Source organism: Poeciliopsis prolifica, unplaced genomic scaffold (genome assembly GCF_027474105.1).
Source record: "Poeciliopsis prolifica strain line A6 unplaced genomic scaffold, Auburn_PproV2 SCAFFOLD056, whole genome shotgun sequence".
NCBI classification, from domain to species: domain Eukaryota; kingdom Metazoa; phylum Chordata; class Actinopteri; order Cyprinodontiformes; family Poeciliidae; genus Poeciliopsis; species Poeciliopsis prolifica.
The window spans coordinates 1,048,099-1,071,956 of record NW_026562431.1 but is presented as its reverse complement, the minus strand read 5'-3'; the positions used below and the strand labels follow the sequence as shown (position 1 = coordinate 1,071,956).

The 23,858-nt window shown below is 40.0% G+C and overlaps 2 protein-coding genes across 4 annotated transcripts; one reads left to right on the top strand and one right to left on the bottom strand.

The window, feature by feature from the left end:
* Positions 1 to 3,447: 3,447 nt before the first annotated feature.
* On the bottom strand, positions 3,448 to 10,385 carry hspd1 (heat shock 60 protein 1). The gene is made up of 11 exons (XM_055059868.1): positions 10,284 to 10,385; positions 7,579 to 7,754; positions 7,153 to 7,488; positions 6,976 to 7,071; positions 6,663 to 6,756; positions 6,407 to 6,575; positions 6,229 to 6,328; positions 5,257 to 5,502; positions 5,010 to 5,184; positions 4,748 to 4,926; positions 3,448 to 4,201 (listed from the first exon to the last, which is right to left on the bottom strand). Exons 2-11 carry the CDS (start codon positions 7,750 to 7,752, stop codon positions 4,043 to 4,045), a joined length of 1,728 nt encoding a protein of 575 aa, XP_054915843.1. The 5' UTR covers positions 7,753 to 7,754; positions 10,284 to 10,385; the 3' UTR covers positions 3,448 to 4,042.
* Positions 10,386 to 10,846: 461 nt separating this feature from the next.
* LOC129379279 (MOB-like protein phocein) lies at positions 10,847 to 23,123 on the top strand. Of its 3 annotated transcripts, XM_055059977.1 has the most exons (9): positions 10,847 to 10,955; positions 12,847 to 13,002; positions 16,870 to 16,932; positions 17,352 to 17,452; positions 17,945 to 17,987; positions 18,344 to 18,430; positions 18,515 to 18,594; positions 19,813 to 19,924; positions 22,010 to 23,123. In XM_055059977.1, exons 1-9 carry the CDS (start codon positions 10,953 to 10,955, stop codon positions 22,142 to 22,144), a joined length of 780 nt encoding a protein of 259 aa, XP_054915952.1. In that variant the 5' UTR covers positions 10,847 to 10,952; the 3' UTR covers positions 22,145 to 23,123. The 3 variants fall into 3 exon arrangements, with proteins under 3 accessions (XP_054915952.1, XP_054915951.1, XP_054915950.1); XM_055059975.1 differs by lacking the exons at positions 10,847 to 10,955; positions 12,847 to 13,002 and adding an exon at positions 16,169 to 16,288; XM_055059976.1 differs by lacking the exons at positions 16,870 to 16,932; positions 17,352 to 17,452; positions 17,945 to 17,987; ... (2 more) ...; positions 19,813 to 19,924; positions 22,010 to 23,123 and adding exons at positions 14,205 to 14,294; positions 14,369 to 14,568.
* Positions 23,124 to 23,858: the final 735 nt, after the last annotated feature.

Below are 23,858 nucleotides of genomic sequence, written 5' to 3'. Positions count from 1 at the left end.
TCCCAGCTTGTATTTCTGCTGAGGATGTTAGAGAGCCTCGGATCAGGCTTTTCCTACCCATCACCATTCCCTGTTTCCTTTGCTTCCTCTATTTTTGACAGATTCCAGTTACAGATATGCATCAAAATCAGGTTTTGTTTTCATTTTTAATTTATTAATTTTTGATTTTTGTGTCACAAATAAACGCACTGCAATGTCAATCGGGGGAAAAAAACCTAAATAAAATAAAGGTGAAATTACGTAGCTCCACAAAACTAGGTCTGACATTTTGGACATAATTCAGACATTTTCTGACCAGTAGTTTTCAAAAACTGTCCTCTAGACTGCTCAGATTATAAATTGTTCTTTCCATTATTTATCTAAAAACATTTTTGAGTTTTGACCTTTTTTTTGCCGTCACCAATATATGATGGTATATTAAGGATATTGTAGGTATAGTTAAAAAAAAAGAGAATTTCTGCAAAAAAATTGTGAGATTAATTTTGAGATTAATCTCACAAATTTTCTAGAAAGGAACTTGGGAATTTCTGAGTTTGACAAGTTGAAAATTCTGATCTAAGAAATTCCAATTTTCACTAGTAAATTTATTTCCCCTTTCTCTCTCTCTCTTCTATCTACAATGTGTCGTCATAACAATAATAATAGATATTTATCTTTTTTCAGTCGCTTAACTCCCAAAATCAGGTTGTATTTTTACACATATTCCACTCATTCGGACCTCATCAGTGCATTTTCAATATTTGATCATTAATCTCGGAGTATCATGGGGAAAACGGACCGATTCCGTTCTCAGATGGGGGGATGGGTGCGCGCCCCGGCAGCCGGTTCAGACCGGTCCGGATGTTTCCAGCTCGCCTCATGTTGGCCGCTGTTTGCTCAGCTTCCATGAACCAGTCAGATGTTGAAGGCTGCAGCGCCTTCAGTCCGGCTCAGCTCAGTAAACAGACCATGTGTGCTATTAGTGTTATTCAATCAGGAGTCGCGTTGTGTATGTTTTCAGAATGATTCACATCAGTATTATTGGGACAGCTTGTGTGAAGTGGATTCAAAAGGGATGAAATTGAGGAAGGGAAGCCTGATCAGCAGATATGAGAGACTCAAGCTGCTCTCAAACTAAAGCTGCAGAATCAAACTTTTTTTTTTTTTAAGTTTTTTACATATTTGTTAAAATTAGTATGAGTCAGATCATCTGAGAAAAGATCTTCTCCATCTCCTCCCTGAGCTGCTACTGGCAACTGAAGAAATGCTTCGCTCCTGACCAAAAACAGCCAATCAGAGCCGGGAGGAGGGGCTTAGGGCTGTCAGTTAAACTTGTGAATGTTCTGCTTTATGTGCTAATGTCAGAGAAATGGCATGAAAACTGTTTATCCACCATCATTGGTGGGTATGCTATCTAGCCTTAGTGTTGAGGACAGCCTCTGCTGGCATTGAAGTGTGGTAGAGAATGGGGTGATGGGAGAGTTGCACGCATGATTGACAGCGCTAAGTCCCGGCTAATTTCTCTGTTCAGTTGTTTTTGTTTGGCACTGGGAGAAGACTGAGATAGATTTATTTATTTTTTTTCTCCAGAGATTGTCTCTCATGTAACTTCTAAAATTATTCCAGCTTTAATGACTGAACGGAAGCATAAAGGAACAAAATGATTAATGTTCATTAGATTTGGAAGTTTGATTCTGTGGTCGGCCCGAGCGTCCCAACAGGAAGTTGTTTCCATGACAGTCTCAACTGTCCTGCCCACTCTGTGCCTCCAGGCCTGCTGGCTGCATATTTATCTCCAGTTGTAAAGGAACATCATCGTCATTATCTAATATTTATTGCTTAGTTTTACCAATAAATGTTCGTCTTTTTTATTTGTAGCTGACATACATAATGCAAAGATTTCAATCCTGAAGGGTAGCCTCTTTTCTTTTTTTTTTTAGGAACAACGTTATCTCCTATTTGTCTTTTTTTGTTTTTATGATTGCCTTCATTGTTTTATTCAGTTTTATTGTGGCTGGTTGTTAATGTTAACTCAGGCAGCTTCAAGTATCAGTTTGTAAATATTAGTTTGAACATCTGAGGAAGCTGTACTCTGCTTTTAGGAGAGGATGGAGACGTGTGTGTGTGTTTTTAATTTTTTTTTCTGGAAAGGTCTTTGTGTGATAACGATGTCTGTGTTTTCAAAGTCTTCAGACGATGTACCAACTGCATGATGTATAAAGTTTTTTTTTTTTCTAAAAAACAAAGAAAAGCAACTTCCTGTGGTTTCTTTCTCAAAGAGTGACAAAGTTTAACGTACACATTTTTCCTGACCTTTGACCTGTTTGAACAGTCAGGTGTTTGTTACAGAGCCTGAGGCCACTTTTAGATAAAGTGTCACAGAAAAGCAAACTGATAGAAAAAAACCAAAGTCATCGCATGAAGGTTAAAAGGATTATTTTAATTTTTGCTAAGTCGAGTAAATGCATTATTGCTATATTATTATCTGGAGATAAAACATAAATTTGTATCTTAAGTTTAGCAATTAACATCAGTGATTTCAACTTTGAGGGAGAGACAGTACTGTCTGCTGTACTTAAAGTTCACTAAATTCTTACTCAGTTAAAGGGCTGGTGATTTGTATTTTAACCACAAGTGAAACTTTATAGCACAATATCAGTTATAAAAATGCTAGAGAGACAGAGATATAACATAATTGCAGTTTGCATTGAAGTTAGTCTTTTGTCTCTTTAAGAAGCTCCTATTCTGACACCCCCTTTCACCATGTCATTATGCTTCATGCTGTTTACGTTGGTTAGGACTGTTTGAGTTTCTTTGAACTCAGTAGAGTTGCAGTTCCACCAGGTGTTTGCTTAATGCTGCTGCTGCTAGTTTGAAGCAAGGCAGACCTTTGTGAGGCCACGCCTTATGAATCCGTCCCAAACTTCAATAAGCTTTGACTCACTGTTCGTTTGGGACTACCATTTTCTGCCTCTACCAGACTTTTTCCCTCCAACTAGCTTTCTGATAATGTGCTCAGATGCAGCACTGTGAGCCAACTTCTTCAGCAGCGACCAAATTTCGGTATTGAGAAATAATTTTGATTGGTATTGTGATGGAAAACCTACCTCTTATATTTTACATTTGTTCACATTTTATTTCTTTACTGAAATAAGTTGGCTTCTGAATTATTTCAATTAAAGGAAGCACTAAAATCAAACGTAATATGGATACTGATTTATTAAATAGAACAAAAACAATCATGTCTACTCAACAGAAATGACCTGATGACCACTTTTGGGAACACAACGCCACCTACTGGCTGCTTCCTGCAAGTGTTACTACAGGACTAGATACAGTTTCACATTCACACTTTGTCACAGAACATATCAGGGTCATGTTTAGGCTAATGAGGGTCAGCATGCCAGTAAACATTCAGACTCAACAGGCCTGTTAGGCACTCAGAGTGAAGACGTAACGAAACGCTCATAGTCTGTAAGAAAACTGCTTTAATTCGGATCAATGATGACAGACATGTATATTACAAAAACATATGAAGAATTAAAAATTAACAAGAAAATAAAACTACTAGAAAATAAAAATCCAGACATGGGCTCTGAAGGCCTGCTCTCTCTAGTCCACAAAGGAATGGTTCTGTTTGTTTCAGCCTGCAGGACTACAGCATTCCCATCCCCAGTTGTGTTGCATCCCCAGTTCCAACCATCCCATGTGCAACTGGGAATGGGTGGGTGTTTTCATCAAATAGAAGAATTGGAACATTCTGGAGAAAAAAAAAAACTGACCATTTTCTCCCCATGCAACAATACAAATAGATTCAGAACTCGGTTTCTCTGCAGACACAAGAGGCTGAAACAAACCAAACCCTCCCTAGTGGTGAACTCTGTGTTACTGCTTTCCTCTGAGCAGGTTACATGATGCATTCAGGTGCCAGTGTGGAATACGAAGAAGGGCTCCGGCAGCTCTCAGTCCACTGAGCCGCCAAACCAAATGAAGATCCAGAGGAATCGTGGTCAATCCAGCTCAAATCTGATGATTCAGTCTGTACAGGGTCGGCAGGCCCGGCTCAGAACCCCATGCCGCCTCCCATTCCTCCCATTCCTCCCATTCCCCCCATGCCTGCTGGCATCTCCTTCTCCTCCTTGGGGATCTCCGTAACGACGGCCTCTGCGGTGGAAAGTAGAGACGCAACTCCGGCGGCGTCCATCAGCGCTGTCCGTACCACCTGCAGGAAGAAGAGAAGGACAGGTTACAGCTGTGCCAGTTTGAAACTGCAGCTGGATTTTTAGCAATTTTCTGAAGTCCGGATTTTAATTTTTGTTTTTTCACTAAGGCTGTCAAATCGAAATGGGCTGAATACAATGCCATACTGTCACCTTTCTAAAATAATACTCTAAAAGTATTTGTTTTTCCAAAAGAGATCATTTTGACAAAATTATCTTTAAGCAATGAAAAAAAGGGCAATTATTTTGTTGCAAAAAATCCCTTCTTCCAATTATTTTATATTTATCATCTTTGAGAAAAACAGACCCTGCCACAAATTGTATTGTCAAATATCCTGTGAATCTTGGACAATGCAGATCATAGGAGGAGCTGCATCTTGAAGGCGGGGCTAGGTCCCACCAACTGTTTTGCACAGCTGAATGGAATGTTTCTGATGAGGGATTAACGGATGGAAAGATCAATAAAGTTGTTTTTACATGATACTGTCTCTTTAATGACTCAAACACTAAGTGAGTGCGCTGGGCTTTATCTTCAGTCTGTGCTGTACCTTTGTGGGGTCGATGATGCCCTTCTCCACCATGTTGACGTACTCTCCCTGCATGGCGTCATAGCCCATGTCTGTTGTTCCCTGCAGGATCTTCTCCACCACCAGGGAGCCCTCCACACCGGCGTTCTTAGCGATGGTCATGGCAGGAATACGGAGCGCCCGCCTGATGATGTCCACGCCTGAGAGAGAACGACAGAGAGCATGAGGCAGAGCTCGCCTGTCGACTAGAGGAGATGGAGCTAAGAGGATCCACTCTACTCACCGATCTTCTGGTCACTGTTGTTGGTTTTCAGGGCGTCCAGCGCAGGGATGCATCGCAGCAGAGCGCAGCCTCCGCCGAGCACAATGCCCTCCTCAACAGCAGCGCGGGTGGCGTTCAGAGCATCCGTCACGCGGTCCTTCTTCTCATTCACTTCGATGTCACTGGTTCCCCCCACCTGGCAATCCACGAAGAAGTCAGATGTCTGTTCCCCAAATCCCTGAACAACTAACAAAGAGCGATCTTTCACCTTGAGAACGGCCACCCCGTCAGACAGCTTGGCCAGCCTCTCATTGAGCTTCTCCTTCTCGTAGTCGCTGGTGGTGTTCTCCAGCTGCTCGGCGATCTCTGCCGCACGCTTCTCGATGTCGGCGGGGTTGCCTCCGCCCTTCAACAGCAGGGTGTCATCTTTGGTGATCTGCACCTCCCCCACTTTGCCAAAGTCGTGAGCCTGGATGTCCTCCAGAGCCAGACCCAGAGCTTCATCACCAAACACCTGCAGACACACATCCAGTCACCGATCGACTAGAGACGCACCGATGCAGAATCGATATCCGGATGGGTCCTGATATGGGAAAAAATTCTAGATCTACGAGTGACAATGTGCCCTCTTCATATGGGCAGATCTAGTCAGTCTAATTCTATGCTTTGAGTGATGTCATGCTTTATTTACCTATTTGGAATTCCTAATTGTACTTTCTGAATCATTTGAAACAGTGTTTGTTGGAGTTTATTTTTACATTTTTGATCAAGACAGTCAACATATTGTTTTATCAGTTTATTTATTATTTATTTTACATTGGCTGTTCTACTCCTAACTGCACTGACTGAACAAATTAAAGTTATGCTGTTTTTATGTTTCACCAAACTTGTGAAACTGTGGGTATATTTAAGTTGCTGTTCTGATAATTGTAATTCAGTACATTTGTCTGTTTAAAAAACGTTTCAAATCAATTCAGCTGATTTTCTGCATCTAATCGGTATTGGCTGATGCTTAACCTCAGATATCAGCATTTGCAAGTAGAGGTGGTTGATATAGACTGAAAGTAGAGAGATTTAAGCTTTTTTTAAAATTATTATTATTAATAATTTTGATGCTCTTCTGAAACTGTGGCAAACATAGTGAAAACAACATTTTAGTTTTTTTATCTAACATCATTAATTTAATTCCGACTGGAAGGCAATTTTCCCACAGGAAAGCGAAAGCCGTAATGAAACGAACCGTGCCGCCAGTGGCGATGGCCATGTCCTTCAGCTGGTTCTTCCTGTTGTCTCCGAAACCTGGAGCTTTGACAGCGACCACCTGAAGACCGACCTTCAGCCTGCAAGTTCAATCAACGGTTATGTAGGCATGTCCAAAAACTTTTCTGTGTTGAGGGGACAAACTTGACAAGACGTACCTGTTGAGAACCAGGGTGCTCAGGGCTTCTCCGTCCACATCCTCAGCTACGATCACCAGAGGTTTGCGGTGCTGGTTGGCGATTTCCAGAGCCGGTACGATACTCTGGACGCTGGAGATCTTCTTCTCACTGAGCAGCAGGTAGGCGTCCTGGAACTCACACTTCTGGCCTGGAAGCAAAACAAGATGGATGGCGATCGATCTAAATATGACCAAATCCTGACCATTGATGGGGTTGGTCAGACAAGTGACATTACCTTTAGCGGTGTTGATGAAGTAAGGAGAGATGTAACCACGGTCAAACTTCATTCCCTCAATGATCTCCAGCTCGTCATGCAAAGTTTTCCCATCCTGTTACAAACAAAAACACTAACTTATTTTTTTTATCCCCCAATTTTAATAACTTTGTTTAATGTACAATGTGTAAGATAAGACATTAGAAAGTCATAAAACTTCTCATTGCTCTCATGAAGCAGAAATCTGTTGCTGTCTAAGTTCATATGATTATGATGTACTATTTCACTGTTGAGACTCTTATTTTGAAGTAAAGCAGGAACAACAGACACTGACCTTTACTGTGATGACTCCCTTGCGGCCAACTTTCTTCATGGCATTGGAAATGATATTACCGATTTCCACGTCTCCATTGGCTGAGATGGTAGCAACCTAAAATGACATCACTGCATGTAAATTTCATTGTCCTGACACTTGGGGGCAGCACTAAGCAAACCTTGCGTTTTTCCACACCTGTGCAATCTCCTCTGGGGTTGTAACAGGCTTCGAGAGCTTCTTCAGCTCGTTGATGACTGTTTCCACGGCCATCATGACCCCACGCCGGATCTCCACGGGGTTGGCGCCCTTGCTGATGTTGTCGAAGCCCTCCTTGGCGATGGCCCGCGCCAGCACTGTGGCTGTGGTGGTGCCGTCGCCGGCCTCCTCATTGGTGTTGTTGGCCACATCTTGCACCAGCTTGGCCCCGATGTTCTTGTACTTGTCCTTCAGGTCGATGCTTTTGGCCACCGTCACGCCATCCTTGGTGACCTTTGGGCTGCCCCAACTCTGCTCGATGATGACAGTGCGACCCTGAAGATCACAAAGACGATACTTGAGCTCTCCAACAGCGTCGGTCATTAAACGAGTCATTTAGCAGGAGAAGTTAGTGAAGTGTGATACCTTTGGCCCCATGGTGACAGCCACAGCGTCAGCCAGCAGGTCAACCCCCTGCAGCATGAGGGCGCGCGCATCCGCCCCAAACTTCACATCCTTGGCGTATGCTCGTGTGAGGTGAGGAGCGAGTGCCCGGCACACAGGCCTCACCTGTTTCATGATGGTAGGTAGACGAAACATTTCTGAGGAAAAAAAAAAAAAAAAAAAAAAAAAAAAAATTAACAGTCAATACATTAGACTGAGGCTCGTACAGCAGCAAAACTAGTTTTTGTGTTAAAAATATAAAAAAATATGTCAATTTGTTTTTCCTATCACTGTTACTGGTATATAGAAAAAACCCATTTAAAATAAAACGCCTATACTGATGGGGGAGTATAGGCAAATCAGCACTGGTGGCCCCACCGCCTATGATACACTGAGGGAAAACCTGATTTTGGAATCCATTTCCACTGCTATGCAGATGATTTACATTTTGATTTTTGATAATGGGTCTAACTTCTCCAAACTTTAGGTAAGCCTATCCGCCCTTAGGAACTGGTTTTCTGAGAATTCCTTCTTGTTCAACTCTCCAAAGGTAGAAATGGCATCATCTATTTGATAATGTCAAAGAAGAATTTCCAAGGTTACATCTGCCCCGTTAGTGTTCATTTAGGAGCAGAAACTTGCTGATTTCAATCCAGCAACATGGTGGGGATGAACACCACCCCCTAGTGACAATAAGTGGAAGGACATCAAACTGGGAAATACATAATCAGGTTACAAAAGCACAAACGGGTGACTTAAAATGTCCACCATCAAGCTTTTAATTTGTCCACTCTACTTGTCTGGACTGACCTAAACATCGAATGGGTAGGGAGGTCAGAATCTGAAATTTGACCTTTGAACCTTCAAGTTGATGATTTAGCAATCTAGTTGCACAAGAAGCACATTGACAATGAATGAAAAATGTGAGATTCATCACAGCCTCATACTTAAAACATTGCAACTTTTTAATTAAATATATAAAAAACATGAACACATCTCAGGTTTGATAAAGTCCCTATCAAACTAATTCTTTACACATCTAGCTACCCACATGCTTCACTGCATTTCTTCTTTTAAATGAGTTGTAAAAACTTTAGTTGCAGCTGAATTATCCAGCCTTTAAAGAGTTACAGACCCTGATTCTTTCTGCTTCTTGCCCCATGACACCAACCATGCGGCAGTAATCCAGCCAGCTTATCAGCAGTAAGTTCATTAAGTCTAGACCATTCAAAATTGGCTTTACAAGGCCACGACCAGGTAACCAAGCAAAATTACGAAATGACTTATTCCAAGTAGGATTTCAAGACTTTTCAGAATAAATTCCAAGAACCAAACAATTCAACAGGTTTGAGAGTTCAGTTATCTTTTTAGTGAGAGAAGAACATCAACATTTCACCCAAGGACACCTTTGGCACAAGGCCAGAGGGTGAGATTGACCTTCTGACCTGACCACAAGATAACTAATTGTTATTTTAGCCATCTGCTAAAGACAACTGGCAGCCACAAATATATTTGTGTTAGTCCAAACAGGTTTATTGGATAATTTTCACTCCTGCTTGTCAGAAAAGGGCCAGTATGAGATGTTTACAGTGTGGTAACTGATAGTAAAAAACATCAACCCAAAAACATACAATGTATTACGTGGGCTAATATTTAAAACTAGAAAAGTATATATATTGCTGCTAAATTGTAACATGTTGGTTATTAATATAAAAGAAAGGTCACTTATTTAATTTTGCCATTTTGACACACTGTCACTTCCCACACCAACACAGCTCATGAATTTCGCAACAGGAAATAATTTCAAACTGTTGAATTTGATTTTTGTTGTAAGTGAAGGAAAAGCATAAGAAACTGTCCAGCCAGCTGACCTGCTGTGTCCAGCAAGAAGTGACAAAATAAGAATTTTCAGAAAATCTAGAACTAATTTTAACTTTCCTTGGTATCTTGGTTCTATAATGCCACAGAAATCAAAGTGCATATTGATACTACATTGTAGCTACATAGTGGCAGGAGTACTTTAGGATTTGATATATTCTTCCATTTCCAAACTCTGAATAATCCAGTTTTATCTGTAGTGAAAGGAAATAAAAGGATGAACGACTAACACTAATAAAAAAGACACAATTGAGCAAACAATCTTAAATAACACAAGGGAATTATAAAATCAAACTTTTGCATAATGTTTGAAAGATCCAGGATCGTGCGTTCAAAAGCCTGATTTTGTTTCAAAGCTTTCCTTTTACTGAAACTTAAAAATCCAGGCAGCAGAAGATCCCACGTGGGCTCCTGAGGTCGTACGTAACAAGGTCAAATTGTAAGAATAGTGACGGCAGCACGTGCACTGCCTGTATCTGCACGCTCACGCTCATGTGGAAGTATTGGCCACAAACATGCTGAATCCGAGATGACATCAAAGCAAACTGGCCGTCTCATTTCGTCAGGCACGAGATAACTGTTATCACACTGAAACTGAACGGCGTTCCCGCGGACAGCTGGGAAGCTCGGTAAAATCCATAGTGCCATTTTATCGTGCACGTCCTTGTTCTTCAGAGGAGGAGGAATTAGCGAAATATGAGCGGTTCGGGTTAAAACAACGTCAACTACACAAGCCCAATTGAACTCTGCTCTTAAAATATGCACACTCGAGCCGCCTGTGTTAACACACGTGAAGTTTGAGCGCTTACCTGCGAGGTAAAAGCTTGTGAATGCAGTGAGGACACCACTCGGAGCGGTAGGACTGGATGAGAGGACAGTCGTGTGGAGCTGTGAAGACAGGACTGCACATGGTCTACTGCATCCGGGTTATGTACCGGTCCGCCCCGTACTCAGTATACTTCAGAATATCTTACTTACCTTTTTTATTTGTTTGCTTTTACTACTACATTTACCTACGGTCTAGCAAATTAAGAGATTAATTCCAGAAAATACTCGGATTTTCGAAGAATTATTTATTATTTATGTTATTTTAGTCCAATAGCACCACAGTTAAGCTCGTTCCCGGGCGGGAGGTTCCAGAAATTTCCTGCGTGCCATTGGAGGAGCAGGCAAAGGTCAAAGTTGACATTGTGCAATCTTGCGCAAGCTACAAATGAGAAACTTTTTTTTATAAATTAAAAAAAATGATTTAAAATCATTAATGAGCATTTTAACTTCAGAAAAAAAAGAATTTCACAAGAAAATATGTGTTTTAAAATAAACCCCGGTGTACTAGAACCTTCTGTGAGCCACGTAAAGTTCTGAGGTAGTGCGCATGCGCCTTCTGGAGATTTCCTCACGTGGAGTGACTAAAGGAGAGTCTCATTTCCACCCTCGTTGACTGCAGTGCTGCTCCTGACAGACTCTCTCACAAAAAAATGGTAAGAAACGCCGTCTAATAGTTGGAGACAGCTACAGCTGGGTGTTCAGGGTTTAGACTAAGAGGCAGGGGACCGGTTATAGTCTGTAAGGTTTTTATTTTATCTGCATCGAGGCGCCAGCTATCGTTGTGTAAGCTAATTTTCATTCACAAGGTCACGCTGCTGGGGAGAGCAGTGTGTGAGGGGGCTAAATCGCACATTTATCTTATATTTCCGTGAATAGATTTAAGAAATAAATAACAGCAAGAAAAAAACAGGATTGTTGAACATATGCGTATGCTATAAAACCCAAAAAATTTTAGTAATTGAAATAGCTTTTTATCTACGTAAACTCTATTCAGCTTAATACATTTGCATGTGACGTTGGGGGATCGAACCCGCGACCTTCGGGTTGGTGAAACTTCACTGTAGCAGACAAAAACTCTCCGGAACTGATCCCTAAAGCTGTATAGTAGGAGTCCAGCACAACTGTGGCTCATGCTGTCATTTTTCATCACTTCAAAGTGATATAGTGAGTCTAGTCGCATTTCATCAAAAGAATGTGTACGAAAAATCTTAAAAGAGGTAATACTCTACTAGATGCTGACTTATTATCTACTAAAAATAAATAAAATAAAATAAGTTTGGCATGGACTGGTTTTGATGATATAGAAATATATTTTTAAAAAATTGCATGATATAATACCATGATATAAAGTATGTTTTCAAAGATTTAAAACAAAAGTAGTCTGATTGCTTTTGTTATAAATCAAAAATATACTGAACAGCCAGAGAAAATTCCAGTCACTCAGCAGGCTCCCTGATATTTCTGGAAAAAGTTGAAGCCATAGAAGTCTCTGTGGAATCCCTTCATTAAGAGGACTTGATTATTTTACTGCAATGTTCTCAATTCCAAGCTTATGTAACCATCAGTTAGCTTACAGATACTTTGGGATAAATAAGTGCTCAGTCCTGATTTCAGTAAAAGTAAATTGTGACACAATCCTGGTCAAATTGGTTAACATATAAATATGTTGACGTGGTTCCTTTGTGTCTTGGTGGAAGTTATCTTCATTAACTTACTTTCCGTAGCTAATATTTTCTGATGACTTTCCAGCTCTAACAGCTATTTCTGAAATGATATAGAAAGTTAATTCTTATGTTTTTTGATGGGCTGTCACCGAGTTGATGCAGCTGATACAAAGAAGGCGGTCTAACCAGCCGCAGAGGCTTGAGGCATTGAAGCTTTCAGAATCCGTGTTGGGTTTTCAGGTGTTTTATCAGTGAGTGGAGCCGTCCTCGTCCTGTCAGGCTTCAGGGTCGACTGATCAGAGAGAGAACGTAGCTGCCCCTCCTCCCAGTAAGCATGCTGGGACCAGAAGCCTTGACACAAGGTCACTGGTACATCTGCTGTTATGCTAAGCTCAGCAGCCACTTTTGGAATCCTCCCTTCAGGCATTTCCTAAAATCTCACTAAATGTAATAAAGCTGACTTGAGTTACTTGCAGACTGATTCATCAACCTAAACTTAATCATCTCTTGTGTTAAGTCTAACTGATAGTAGTTGGTTTAATAGAAACTAAGTCACAATCTTAATTATTGCTGGCTTTTTTATCATTGATGTCAACTGAGAACCTTTTTGCATCTTATGTCTTAATCACATGTCTGGTTCATATGATAGCACATTAGAGACATTTTAGAAAACAAAAAAAAAGTACTTATTTTATTCTCAAAATTTTCTAGAAAAAACAAGGATATTTCTGATTTTGCTCAGGAAAAAAATGACATTTTCTAGAAAACTTTTGACTTGGAAATTTTTCTGTTTTGATAAATGATGTTTTAGATTTGCAGTTTAAAACTAATTCCTGTCCTTATGATTCATGGTTGACCTGGAGTTCACTGTTTCTTACAGGCCTTCAGGAAGTTCCTCCCCCTGTTTGACCGGGTTCTGGTGGAGCGTCTCACAGCGGAGACAGTAACCAAGGGAGGCATCATGCTGCCAGAGAAATCCCAGGGCAAAGTACTGCAGGCCACGGTGGTGGCAGTCGGCCCAGGCTCTGTTAACCAGGTGATCTATTGTTTCCTTCATTTCCCACATAGTTTGAGATCTACTCCACGTTTCACACAGCTTGCTATCTGATGCAGTACCTGTTGTACCTTAATCATGTAACTTTTGTGTTGTTCTTAGGTAGCTTGAAATCATCACGCTGTATTCTGCAGGCTGCCTCGGTCCACAGATTCAGATTTTTACACCTCCCTGAGAGTAGTGAGTAGTTAGGCCCACAAAGTGAGCTAGAAAAGACGACTGGGAGTAGTGGACCCCCGCTGACCTCTAACCCCCACTAGGGTTAGAGGTTAGCCACATGCTAATAGTTAAAATCCAAAATACTTAAGATTCCTTCTAGAAATGATTAGAACGGCTTATTTTAATGGCTCTCACACCAAATATATCTTGATACGCATTAAAACATGCAGTACAAATAATCTTAGCTCTGGATCAGAAGCTAATATCCTCTTATTGCTGATTAGAGCCAAGTAAAAGAAATGGCTCTCCTGGATTGGCTTCTTTATAAAAGCCAGCCAGGAGTGTGTGAAGCAGCATCTCTGCTAGGTATTTGAACTTCCCAAGCTGAGCTCAGATATGCTTTAGATATGCTCTACAAAAAAAAATTACTAAAAGGGGAATTTTTCACAAGTATTTTGGATTTACTTTCCACAGAAAAATGTGTGAATACTGAACTCTGAATAGGTGGTGGTCCACAGTACACCAGTTCAGTTTCTTCCTATGCTGTCATCTGCAGGCCCTTTTCTAGTGCAGGTGGCTTCATGCAGAGACTAGGGTTAAAAGGTTTCACCTAAAGACACAGACAGTGCAGTCTGCACATGTTTTATCCGGCTCAACATGAAGCTTTAGATTTTTTTTTTTTTTTTCAGCCATGTTTCATACCTCAGTCTCCTTATTTTCTCTGCTTCTAGTAGTAAATTACCACACATTATATGATAATCTTGACTCTGTACTTTTATCCTAATAACATAAATACATGGCAGACATTATGTCTACGTCTATACTATCTCTGTGATGCAAAGCGTTTGTAACTTTATACAGAGCAGTTGTCTTGATTTCAGAGGTACAATGCAATTCGGCCATTTTGTTTCGATAGACTTTCGGAGATGGATCTGGGATGATGTCCAACAACAACCACGATAAGCTGGATAGATGAGGAGTCGGGCTGAGATTTTTGTAACATTCTATCTTTTTCCTGTCCTCAGAAAGGCCATGTGCAGCCTGTTAGCGTGAAGGTTGGAGAGAAGGTGCTGCTACCAGAATATGGAGGAACTAAAGTAGTTCTAGAAGAAAAGGTGAAGCACCGTTTCAGTCACAGCAGATGCTTTGTGCTCTTCTGGGTTTAACTTGTCATATTTTGCTCCCACAGGACTATTTCCTGTTCCGCGACGGAGACATTCTCGGCAAATACGTCGACTAAGTTTTGTTGTTTGTTAGTTTGTGTGAAGTCCATCATCGCTGCAGAAAAGAATTAATTTGATTCATGTCTGTTTTTCTTTTTTATGTCCCGTAAATTGTAAATAATTCTAATTACATTTTGTTACAATAATAAAGTCACTCAACTGTTAATTTATTGTATTATTTCTATGAGGATGGGGGGGGGGGGGGGGGGTTTCACACATTTTTAAGGGTTTCAAGGTTAACCCACATTCAAACGTAGATGTAAACAAATTCTTTTCTTTCTGAAAGTTTATGGAGGGGTAAGTAATATTTCTGGAATAAACTTGGCTTTATTTAAAATGGAAATATTGCGGCAGATAACATCCTCCCAACGTTTAACAGTGAACATTAATGTATCATTTATAAATGAATTTTTCTTCCTCTGGTTGCTGTGTTTTCACTGAGGAAGATGAAACCTTTTACAGAACTTTGCAGGCATATTTTAAACCTTGAACCTTTTTGCATCTTATGAAACAAAACTTGAATGTTAAATGTATTTTCTTATGATTTTATGCTTTGGACCAACAAAAAAATAGGACATGATGGTGAAGTGAAAGGAATTGATAATGTGCCTACAAAGAGCATTCACCCTCTTCAGTGTATTACTTGTTTACTGCTTTTATGAATCAATCAAGATCAAAATTAGGTATTTTTGATCGAGATTTTATTAAAAAAATCCATTTAATGTCATTGAAGATGGATTTCTAACCAAAGGTTTCTACAAAGTTTTATTTAATAATATTTAACATCTAATCCTCATTCAAAGGATGCATGAAGCGACAGTGGAGAGGAAAACTAACAGGAAGAAACCAGCAGAGCCTTGCTTATTAGTGGCCATCGGTAATGATTAGGTGGAGCTAAACTATGGTTTTCTTTTTCTGCAACATTATCACTGGTTTCCCCAGCAACATGGAAGACTTGACGTATCAGCACACTGACCAACAATCCCACTATACAGCTGGAAGATTTATTACAAAACAAAAGAGCAACTACAGCAACACTGAAATGTTTTTTATGTGAAGACTTGAAATGATCAGTTACTGTTTGTCTTTTAGAGGTCAGATGTTATAATCAGCTCTTGGACAGATTATATTTTGAGGGTTTAAAGTGATGTAATGGGTTCGTTTAAAGCAGGGGTCTCAAACTCCAGTCCTCAAGGGCCACTCTCCTGCTGTTTTTAGATGTGCCACTGGTACAAAAAACTCTGGAATGAAAGGGCTTAATTACCTCCTCATTGTGTAGATCAGTTCTCCAGAGACCTGCTAATGACCTAATTATTCTATTCAGGTGTGGTGCATTAGAGGCACATCTTAAAGTTGCAGGACTGTGTGGCCCTCCAGGACTTGAGACCTGTGATGTAAATCAAAACTAACTATTTTCATCAAGTGATTTAAAGAATGCAGTTAGCAGATTGTGGTAATTATTTCTAAACCCAAACTGCAAAGGATGCAAGTGATGATAATTTTCTGAATAATTTAATATATGTTCTGAAAATACATCCTGCTATAGGTCTTTGACGACAACTGGAAATAGACTATAAGGTCAGTAGTTTCTCATTTTAGGGCAAGTTTAGTGGAGGCATTTTTCCAGTGTTCGTGTTGCACGTTTTCCACAGATAATTTAAGATATACTGTATTCTATTATTATTATCCATTACACTTAATAAATCCATTCACTGTAGCGCTCAGTTTTTAAATCCGGAGTTCCATCACGCTCGACCCTGAGTGAATAGCTTCCGCCTTCCTCGCGACAACGTCGCTGCTGACGAACATCCGGGTATTCTGTCGAGATGGTCATGGCGGAGGGAGCTGCAGTTCTCAGGAGGAATCGGCCTGGAACCAAGGCTAAGGTTGGTTTCAGCTCCAGTGGAACCACGTAGACCACACACGACGGGCTGAGTTATCTCCGGACAGCCATACAGTTTCTTCCCGCCTATTTCCATCGATAGCTCGGTCCAAAACATCGACTCAGAGGGGCTTGTCATCGGAATGCACAGCTAGCTGTAGTTAGCTTTTTACACCGTCTAATTGCTGGGATGAAGGGCTCTCTGAAATAGTTCCTATTTTGCTTCTTTAGTCTTGAATTTGAATTTAGAGTCACCGCTTTATGTAATTAATTATGTTTTGCGTCTAAGGACTTTTATAGCCAGTCTCCTAAAAACACAACCGTGACTTTCATTTTACCTTTACAGGAAGTAGTCACGACCTTGTTTACGTTGTTGGGTAAACTAGCAAGGCAGCTTCAAGGAAGAGTGAAAACTCACCCGGCAACCTTTGATCAAAACGTATTCTGCCGGCAAATGTTAACTCTTTGATATTTATCAGACACTTAGCTCTAGTGGCTAGCGTAGGCGAACTAGCGCTGTGATTTATTAACTTGTGACACAATGCTAGCTGTTAGCACTGAGATTGTTCCTCCTTTCTCTTGCAGGATTTCTATAACTGGCCGGATGAATCATTTGAGGAGATGGACAGTACGCTAGCTGTTCAACAGGTGTGTAGCTGTTGATGTGTTATCCTGAATATAAACTGAGTAATGTAATTATATGGAGTTCAGAACACTGTGTACTACATGAAACCTCAGAATGATTCATGAATAAAAATTATGCAACCACAGATTCATGGTAACACAAATAAACTAAAATACAAATAAACTCCAAAAATATTCCATGTGTTCAGATTGTACACTGAGTGTACATGGATACCTTCTATTCTAGGTTAAAAACAAACCCATTTGTTTTTTTGAGCATGGTAAAATCTAGAATGGTTGGATTCTTGTATTTCTTAAGGGCGGTGCAAGTGTTGAGACTAAAGCTAGTTTAAGTGGCAGAGCTAAACAAACACAACGAGGACTGACTTCTTTGATGCATGTTCCCTTTTTTATTACTATGTTTGTTGTCTTTTTCTTTTCAGTACATCCAGCAGAACATACGGTCAGACTGCTCCAACATTGACAAAATCCTGGAGCCTCCTGAGGGTCAGGATGAAGGCGTCTGGAAGTATGAGCACCTCAGGTAAACAAAATGTCACTTTAGCCTCATGTTTAGTCGTTTAGACTGCTGTCTAAGTCTGTCCTTTTTGTGACTTTAATCACACAATAACTCACACAATGAGGATTATATAATGATTATACAATTTTTGATTAAAATAAAGAAAAGAATTCAAAAGTGTTACTGACTCTCCTTTTATTTCTTAATAACTAGTAAAGATAATGAATTGACTTTGATGGTAATGGGGAAAAAATATAGGTTTTGTTGATGAAGTTTCTTCTTGCTTACATCAAAACAACTCTTGTATTTTCTTAATGCCTTCCCACTTTTTCACCTCTTTGCCTTCTGTGCATCATGATGGCATAAAAAATCTAAATACATAGTAGATAAACAATCACTTTCCAGTATAGTGAATGTTCTGTTTTTATACAGCGAGGGTAAAACTGAAGCAGAAATTTCCAAACATTTACATTTCTTTTTTATTTCCTCTTGTGTTCTGATTTGATCCTTTTGCAGGCAGTTCTGTCTGGAACTTAACGGACTTGCTGTAAAACTGCAGGTGAGTTTTCCAGATTGAGTTTCTATACATGTAAAGTCTAACCTTAAAAGCTTAGATTTATTTTTAAATGCCTGTCGCTTTGCTTTTTCTGCACAGTTTTTAAATATTTAGTTCCAGGCTCCTTGTGTGGAACTCATTGTGTTTTTATTTTCTTGCTGCTTCATTTCATGAGGAGGAAGTGTGAACATTTTAATCAGTTCTAATCAGTGAGCACTAACAGGCTGAAGACTCTCCTCAGCCATTCAACACAAGTTCAGGGATGACCACTGCTGTCATTTTATGCCAGAAAGGCCAAATAAATGTTTTCCAGTGTGAAACATCCATTCTCACTTGTGGCCTGGTGCTTTTGCCTGCAGAGTGAGTGCCACCCTGACACCTGCACCCAGATGACAGCCACAGAGCAGTGGATTTTCTTATGTGCCGCCCACAAGACGCCCAAAGAGGTGAGTCCGAGTGAATCATTTGTTTGACTACATGAAGTTTCTCTCATTGATGTGTGTTCTGCTTGTGTGTTGCCACCATCGCAGTGCCCTGCCATTGATTACACCAGGCACACGCTGGACGGAGCTGCCTGTCTTCTCAATAGCAACAAATATTTTCCCAGCAGGTCAGTCAGCCGTTCTGTTTACATACTGAGATATGTATAAAGGTGTTGTATATTAACGTCAGCGACATTACAGAAAATTCAACATTTATTTTGAGCATTTATTCTGGTCATCTTTTGCTTCATGCTCAATCCAGAAAAAACTCAACCTTTCTCAGTTGAACAAAGCACAGGGTTAAAAATGGAATACAAGTAGTGTTAGTGGTTGAGTTTTCATTGTCAGATTTAAATTACTGGAATAAAAGACATTTGTTTTAAGGCTATTTACCCTTGCATATCAGTAGGTACAGTGGATCTATGTAAAATTGACTCCCCCACTGAGCTCCTTCAGACTAGTCAGCAGCAGTTGGCAAACATCTGGTGGAACAGCTCATCTGCTGAGCTCATTACATGAGCTACTTCTCAGTGCAATGTTGATAAAAACATTGTTAAAGGGTTAACAGAGGAGCCATGTTGTGATGACTTCCTGAAGGTGGAGTTTCAGAAAGAGCAGGAATTTCTTAAAGAGACAGAGGCCAAATTTGAAGGCGTTAAATTACAAAGTCAAATTTTTCTTAAGTTGTATTTGATACATGCAGCATTTATATAACAACTGAGGGTAACATAGTTACTTAGTTGTGCTACAGAATGGCACAATGTGGATGGAAAACACACAGTACTACCACTTTAAGCTTGTTTTCACATTTTTTGTACACCAGATGTAGGGAGATTTCATTAGAAAGCTTGTCAGGGGTGCAACAATAAGTGGACCCAGACTTACTGCTTCATCCCAAAACTGACTTTTCAGACAAAATATTGGTACTGGTCAAAATCAGCATAGATTATATTAGTGATGGGCCAGAAAACTGCAATCAGAGCACCGCTACTTCTTGTAAAGTGGAGAAATGTTTTCTAGCATTTTCACCAGTCAAGAGCTTTTCCTCAGGTCATTATCAACATTGTTAGTTTTTCAGCCTCTGTCCTAAAGGGAAAATATTCTTAAGAATTGTTTTAGTGTAAAATACTGTACTAATAAAAATGTTTTTCTCGTTTGGAAAAAACATGTAAAAATGCATTGAAAATGTGCTTTTAAAACAGTAGTGTTTTGTTTTCTTTATTACTGGAAGTGTGAGAAACCAGTTAGTATATAACGTGGTTTTATACTAACGGGAGGTTCTCTGCTGGGTGGAGAGTTTTCCTCAAGTTCCTCTTCCTTGTCATCATGTCCACTTTGTGCTGCAGGGTGAGCATCAAGGAGTCATCAGTAGCCAAGCTGGGCTCCGTCTGTCGCCGCATATATAGGATATTCTCTCATGCCTACTTCCATCATCGTCAGATATTCGACAAGTATGAGGTGAGTGTTAATGACTGACCTGCTCTTGATTACTTACTTATTTAGTTGATTTCTGTACTCAAAGTCTGCAAGTCCTCCAAGTGCTTCCTTGTGGATTCATTTGTCAATCTGATGCTCTCATGGAAGAGCTGATTTTAGTTCAGGTCATATAACATAAGATCATCTTATTGGTCATGTAAGGCCAATAAAATGGTGTATTTTATTTTTTTTCTCAGTGGTTGCTGTTCAGACAGGACTGGCTGATTGTGATCAGATCTAATACTAACTCAGACTGATAATCCCCGTCTGAAAAGATTGCCACTGATTAGGATTAACAGTTTAAAGTCTCTGCTTTTGTCCCAACACATTTTGGTCCCTGTCCAATCAAGTCATGGGTTGTGTATAAGAAAGGACACACCACTGTTACCATGGAGAGAAAATAAGATCTCAGTCTGAAACTAATGTAGAAACCCACATTCTGAGCACCCTTACACTGAGACAATGTCGACTTTCCTCAGAATAAACTTTAAAAAACTGTATTTTCACACAAAAATAATCATGATCATCTGATTATTGAAATATCAACAAATTTACCAATCTATTAAGTGGAGTATATAGATTAATAAGGTAATTTGCTGAAAGGACAACTTATTCAGAGCAGTAATCAAGACAAATTGTAAAAAATATTTAAATTTTGTACTTAAAAAAACCCCCCAAAACCCCTTTTGTCTATAAACATGTTCTACCTAAGACTCCTTATGTGGAGGTTTAAGCTTCACTTGGTTCAAATTTTGTAAGAAAATATACACTAAATCAGCCATTAACCACTTTTTGATAATAGTTATTAATGCAAAAATTAATCACTCTACAAATGAACAGACATTCATCATTTGTAGATGCTGTGTTGTTGCATTTCAGGCTGAATTATTTGTTTGCATATTTTAATGTATTTCAAATATTGTTTTGACAAAGGCTTAAGTGGTTAAATGAAAATCTGAAGAATTTGCCATGTTCTAATCTGATTAATCATCGGAACAATCGATGGAATAAATCACAAAAATAGTTACTTTCTGCCCTGTAATCAATTGACCATAATGTTGATCACTCAACAGACATGAAGCAAGAAAAATCTACACCGTTTCAAATTATTATGCAAGTTGGACTTAAGTGTCATAAAGATTACATTTTGTGTTGTGCTATTTAATTTCTAGATGGTATTGTCTGTCCGGGCTCTTTAATCACTATAATTAATGTCAGAGCTGGTTGATTAGTTTGTCTTGTGAGCTCAATTAAAGGAAATCTACTTAAGAAGGATGTTCCACATTATTAAGCAGGCCACAGGTTTCAAGGAACATGAGAGAGAGAAAAGATCTCTGCTGATGAAAATTATCAGATAGTGTAGTGCCGTATGACAAGATATAAAAACATTAGATATTTAATGAAAACTCAAGCACTGTGTCACTGGCTGCTATGGGCATAAAAGAGGAGAAACTCATGGTGTGGTCACCATCCTCTGACCTCTGACCCTATTGAGAACCTTTGGAGTTTCCTCAAACAGGAGACCTGAGAGAGGGATGCAGTTCATATCAAACAGCAGCTCTGGGAAGATTTTCTGACATCCTGCAAAGAAATTCAAGCAGAAACTTTCCACAAACTCACAAGTTGAATGGATCAAGAATTGAGAGGATGATGTCAAAGCAGGTCCAATGTTAACATGTGACTCTGTCTGTTAAGATGTTTTTGATTGAAATAGCTCTTGATTTTAGTACATGTGACCACTTAATGCTGCACATTTATAATCCATAAAATATTTAGAAAATCTGCTGTGCATAATAATTTGGAACAGTGCATTTTGAGTTTTTTATTTTTGAAAAAAATACTGTTCTCATGGGGAGCTTCGTTCAGGAACATTTGATTTATACTGTAATAGTTCATGACTTGAAAATTATACTGAGCATCATTTACATTGACTACTTAAGAAAACCTGAGAAAATATCACTTGGATAATAATTTGGAACATGGTGTAGTCTGACTTTCTGAAATTGCTTCGCTCTTTAAACCAAAGCAATCGTGTGTGTGTGTGTGTGTGTGTGTGTTTGCGCACAGAACGAGACGTTCCTGTGTCACCGATTCACGCGCTTCGTGATGAAGTACAACCTGATGTCCAAGGACAACCTGATAGTGCCCATCCTGGAGGAGGAAGTCCAGAACACCTCGTCAGCTGGGGAGAGCGAGGCCTAACGCCGCCGCGCACAGCTCTATATCTATACAGTACAGAGGAGGCGCACCCATTCTGCATAAATATATCTGAATATATGTATAGACACACTACAGTGTATGGAGACACTGTCCACGTCCCCTCTTTCCCCCTCACTCTTCTGTCTATCTGAGGAAGTAAAGCTAGCAGGAGCAGGACTCGGCAGCCTGCAGGGTAACATCAACAAGGTCACTGTCTCCTCACGGTTCCCACCCACTTTGTCCATAGCAACGCCCTTCCTCCCCCCATAACTATATCAGGTTCTCTTTTGATCTTTGACGCAACATTTTTATGGGTTTTTACAAATCATTGAACCATATTTGCGTTTTGTTTTCCCCCGGCAGCACAGTACTAGTCCTAAAGATTTAACTGTTGATTTTAGCCGCCTGACGCCTCCCACTGACCAGTGGCTCGCTGTGGACATGGTGGGTTTGGCTCAGTTATGACCCGTCCCCTTTCCCTCTGTATATACACCCCACATCATGCTTCTCTTCGCCTGTGTTGCCGACCTTCCTGCTTTGGGTCGGGATTGATCTAATGAAATGGAAATAAATAAAAACGTAGGTGTGATGCTTGTGTGGTAGTAACCAAACCTTCACCTTTAGCTCTGTCCTGTGATCTAGCAGTGAATTGTTCCTTCTGATCGGACTCTGATCCTGCTTTATGAGGAAGGTTTGTATTAGCGGGAGCAGCAGCAGCAGCAGCAGCAGCAGCCGGAGCCGGAGCCGGCCTGTTCTAGCCAGGTTGGAAGTGAGCGCCGTGCTGAAGGAAGGAGAGTATTGGCTACATGATGCGTCAGAGCACAACCCACTTCCTGCCTTCTTTAACCCTCTTCCTCATTAAGTTATTGTGTGGGAGGAGTCTCTTCAGTCCAACCCACTTGTTTTTTTTAAATGGACTAAAAATTTTGTTACTGTTGACATTTTCATGATGTCTGTTAATAAAAAAAAGACCTATTATTCATATGGTTGTGTGGAGGCTGTTTACTGATGCACCATCACAAACATCACAAGGATGTTCATTGACCAAAATGTTTCTAAATGTCCCTTTAAGATACTATTTTTGAGACTCTTTGCTATAAACCAGGAGAGAGGAGAAGGAGACTTGACTACATTATGATGTTAAATATCAGTTTGGCTAAATAGAAAAAGCAAAATTTCCTTTAGGGTTAACAGATTTTTCTTATACTAGGTGATGAAAGTACTGTCATGTTTACCAGCCACATTTTGCCATTTTATAGCACGATCATGTACCTATAGTACTTTATCATTAAAACGAGCAGTAGCTCCTACATTCTGTGGAAAAGGGCAGTTGTGGAGTCTCAATATCTGGAATCATGAGCGCCCCCTGCCAGGAGTCAGGAGAACTGCCTGCCTCGCCTTGAATCAGTTCTGCAGTTTCTGGTCGCACCTCAGCACAGAAAACACGTTACACACACAGCTGGTGACAGAAAGCACAACATTATGTACATGATCTAAATGATGTAAAATCAGTTCATGCATTCAGTGTTTTGAAGCATTTTGTTGGTGACGTCAGACAGGAGGAGCATGCGGTCATAGAATGGCAGCCAGTGCAGTCAGAGAGGTTGATCAATCCCAGGTGAGGCTCAGTTCACTGCAGCATCACCAGCTTCACTTCAGAGCATTTGAATGGGAAAATTCAGCGATTTTGAAGAAAAAAATAATCACAATTGGTTGA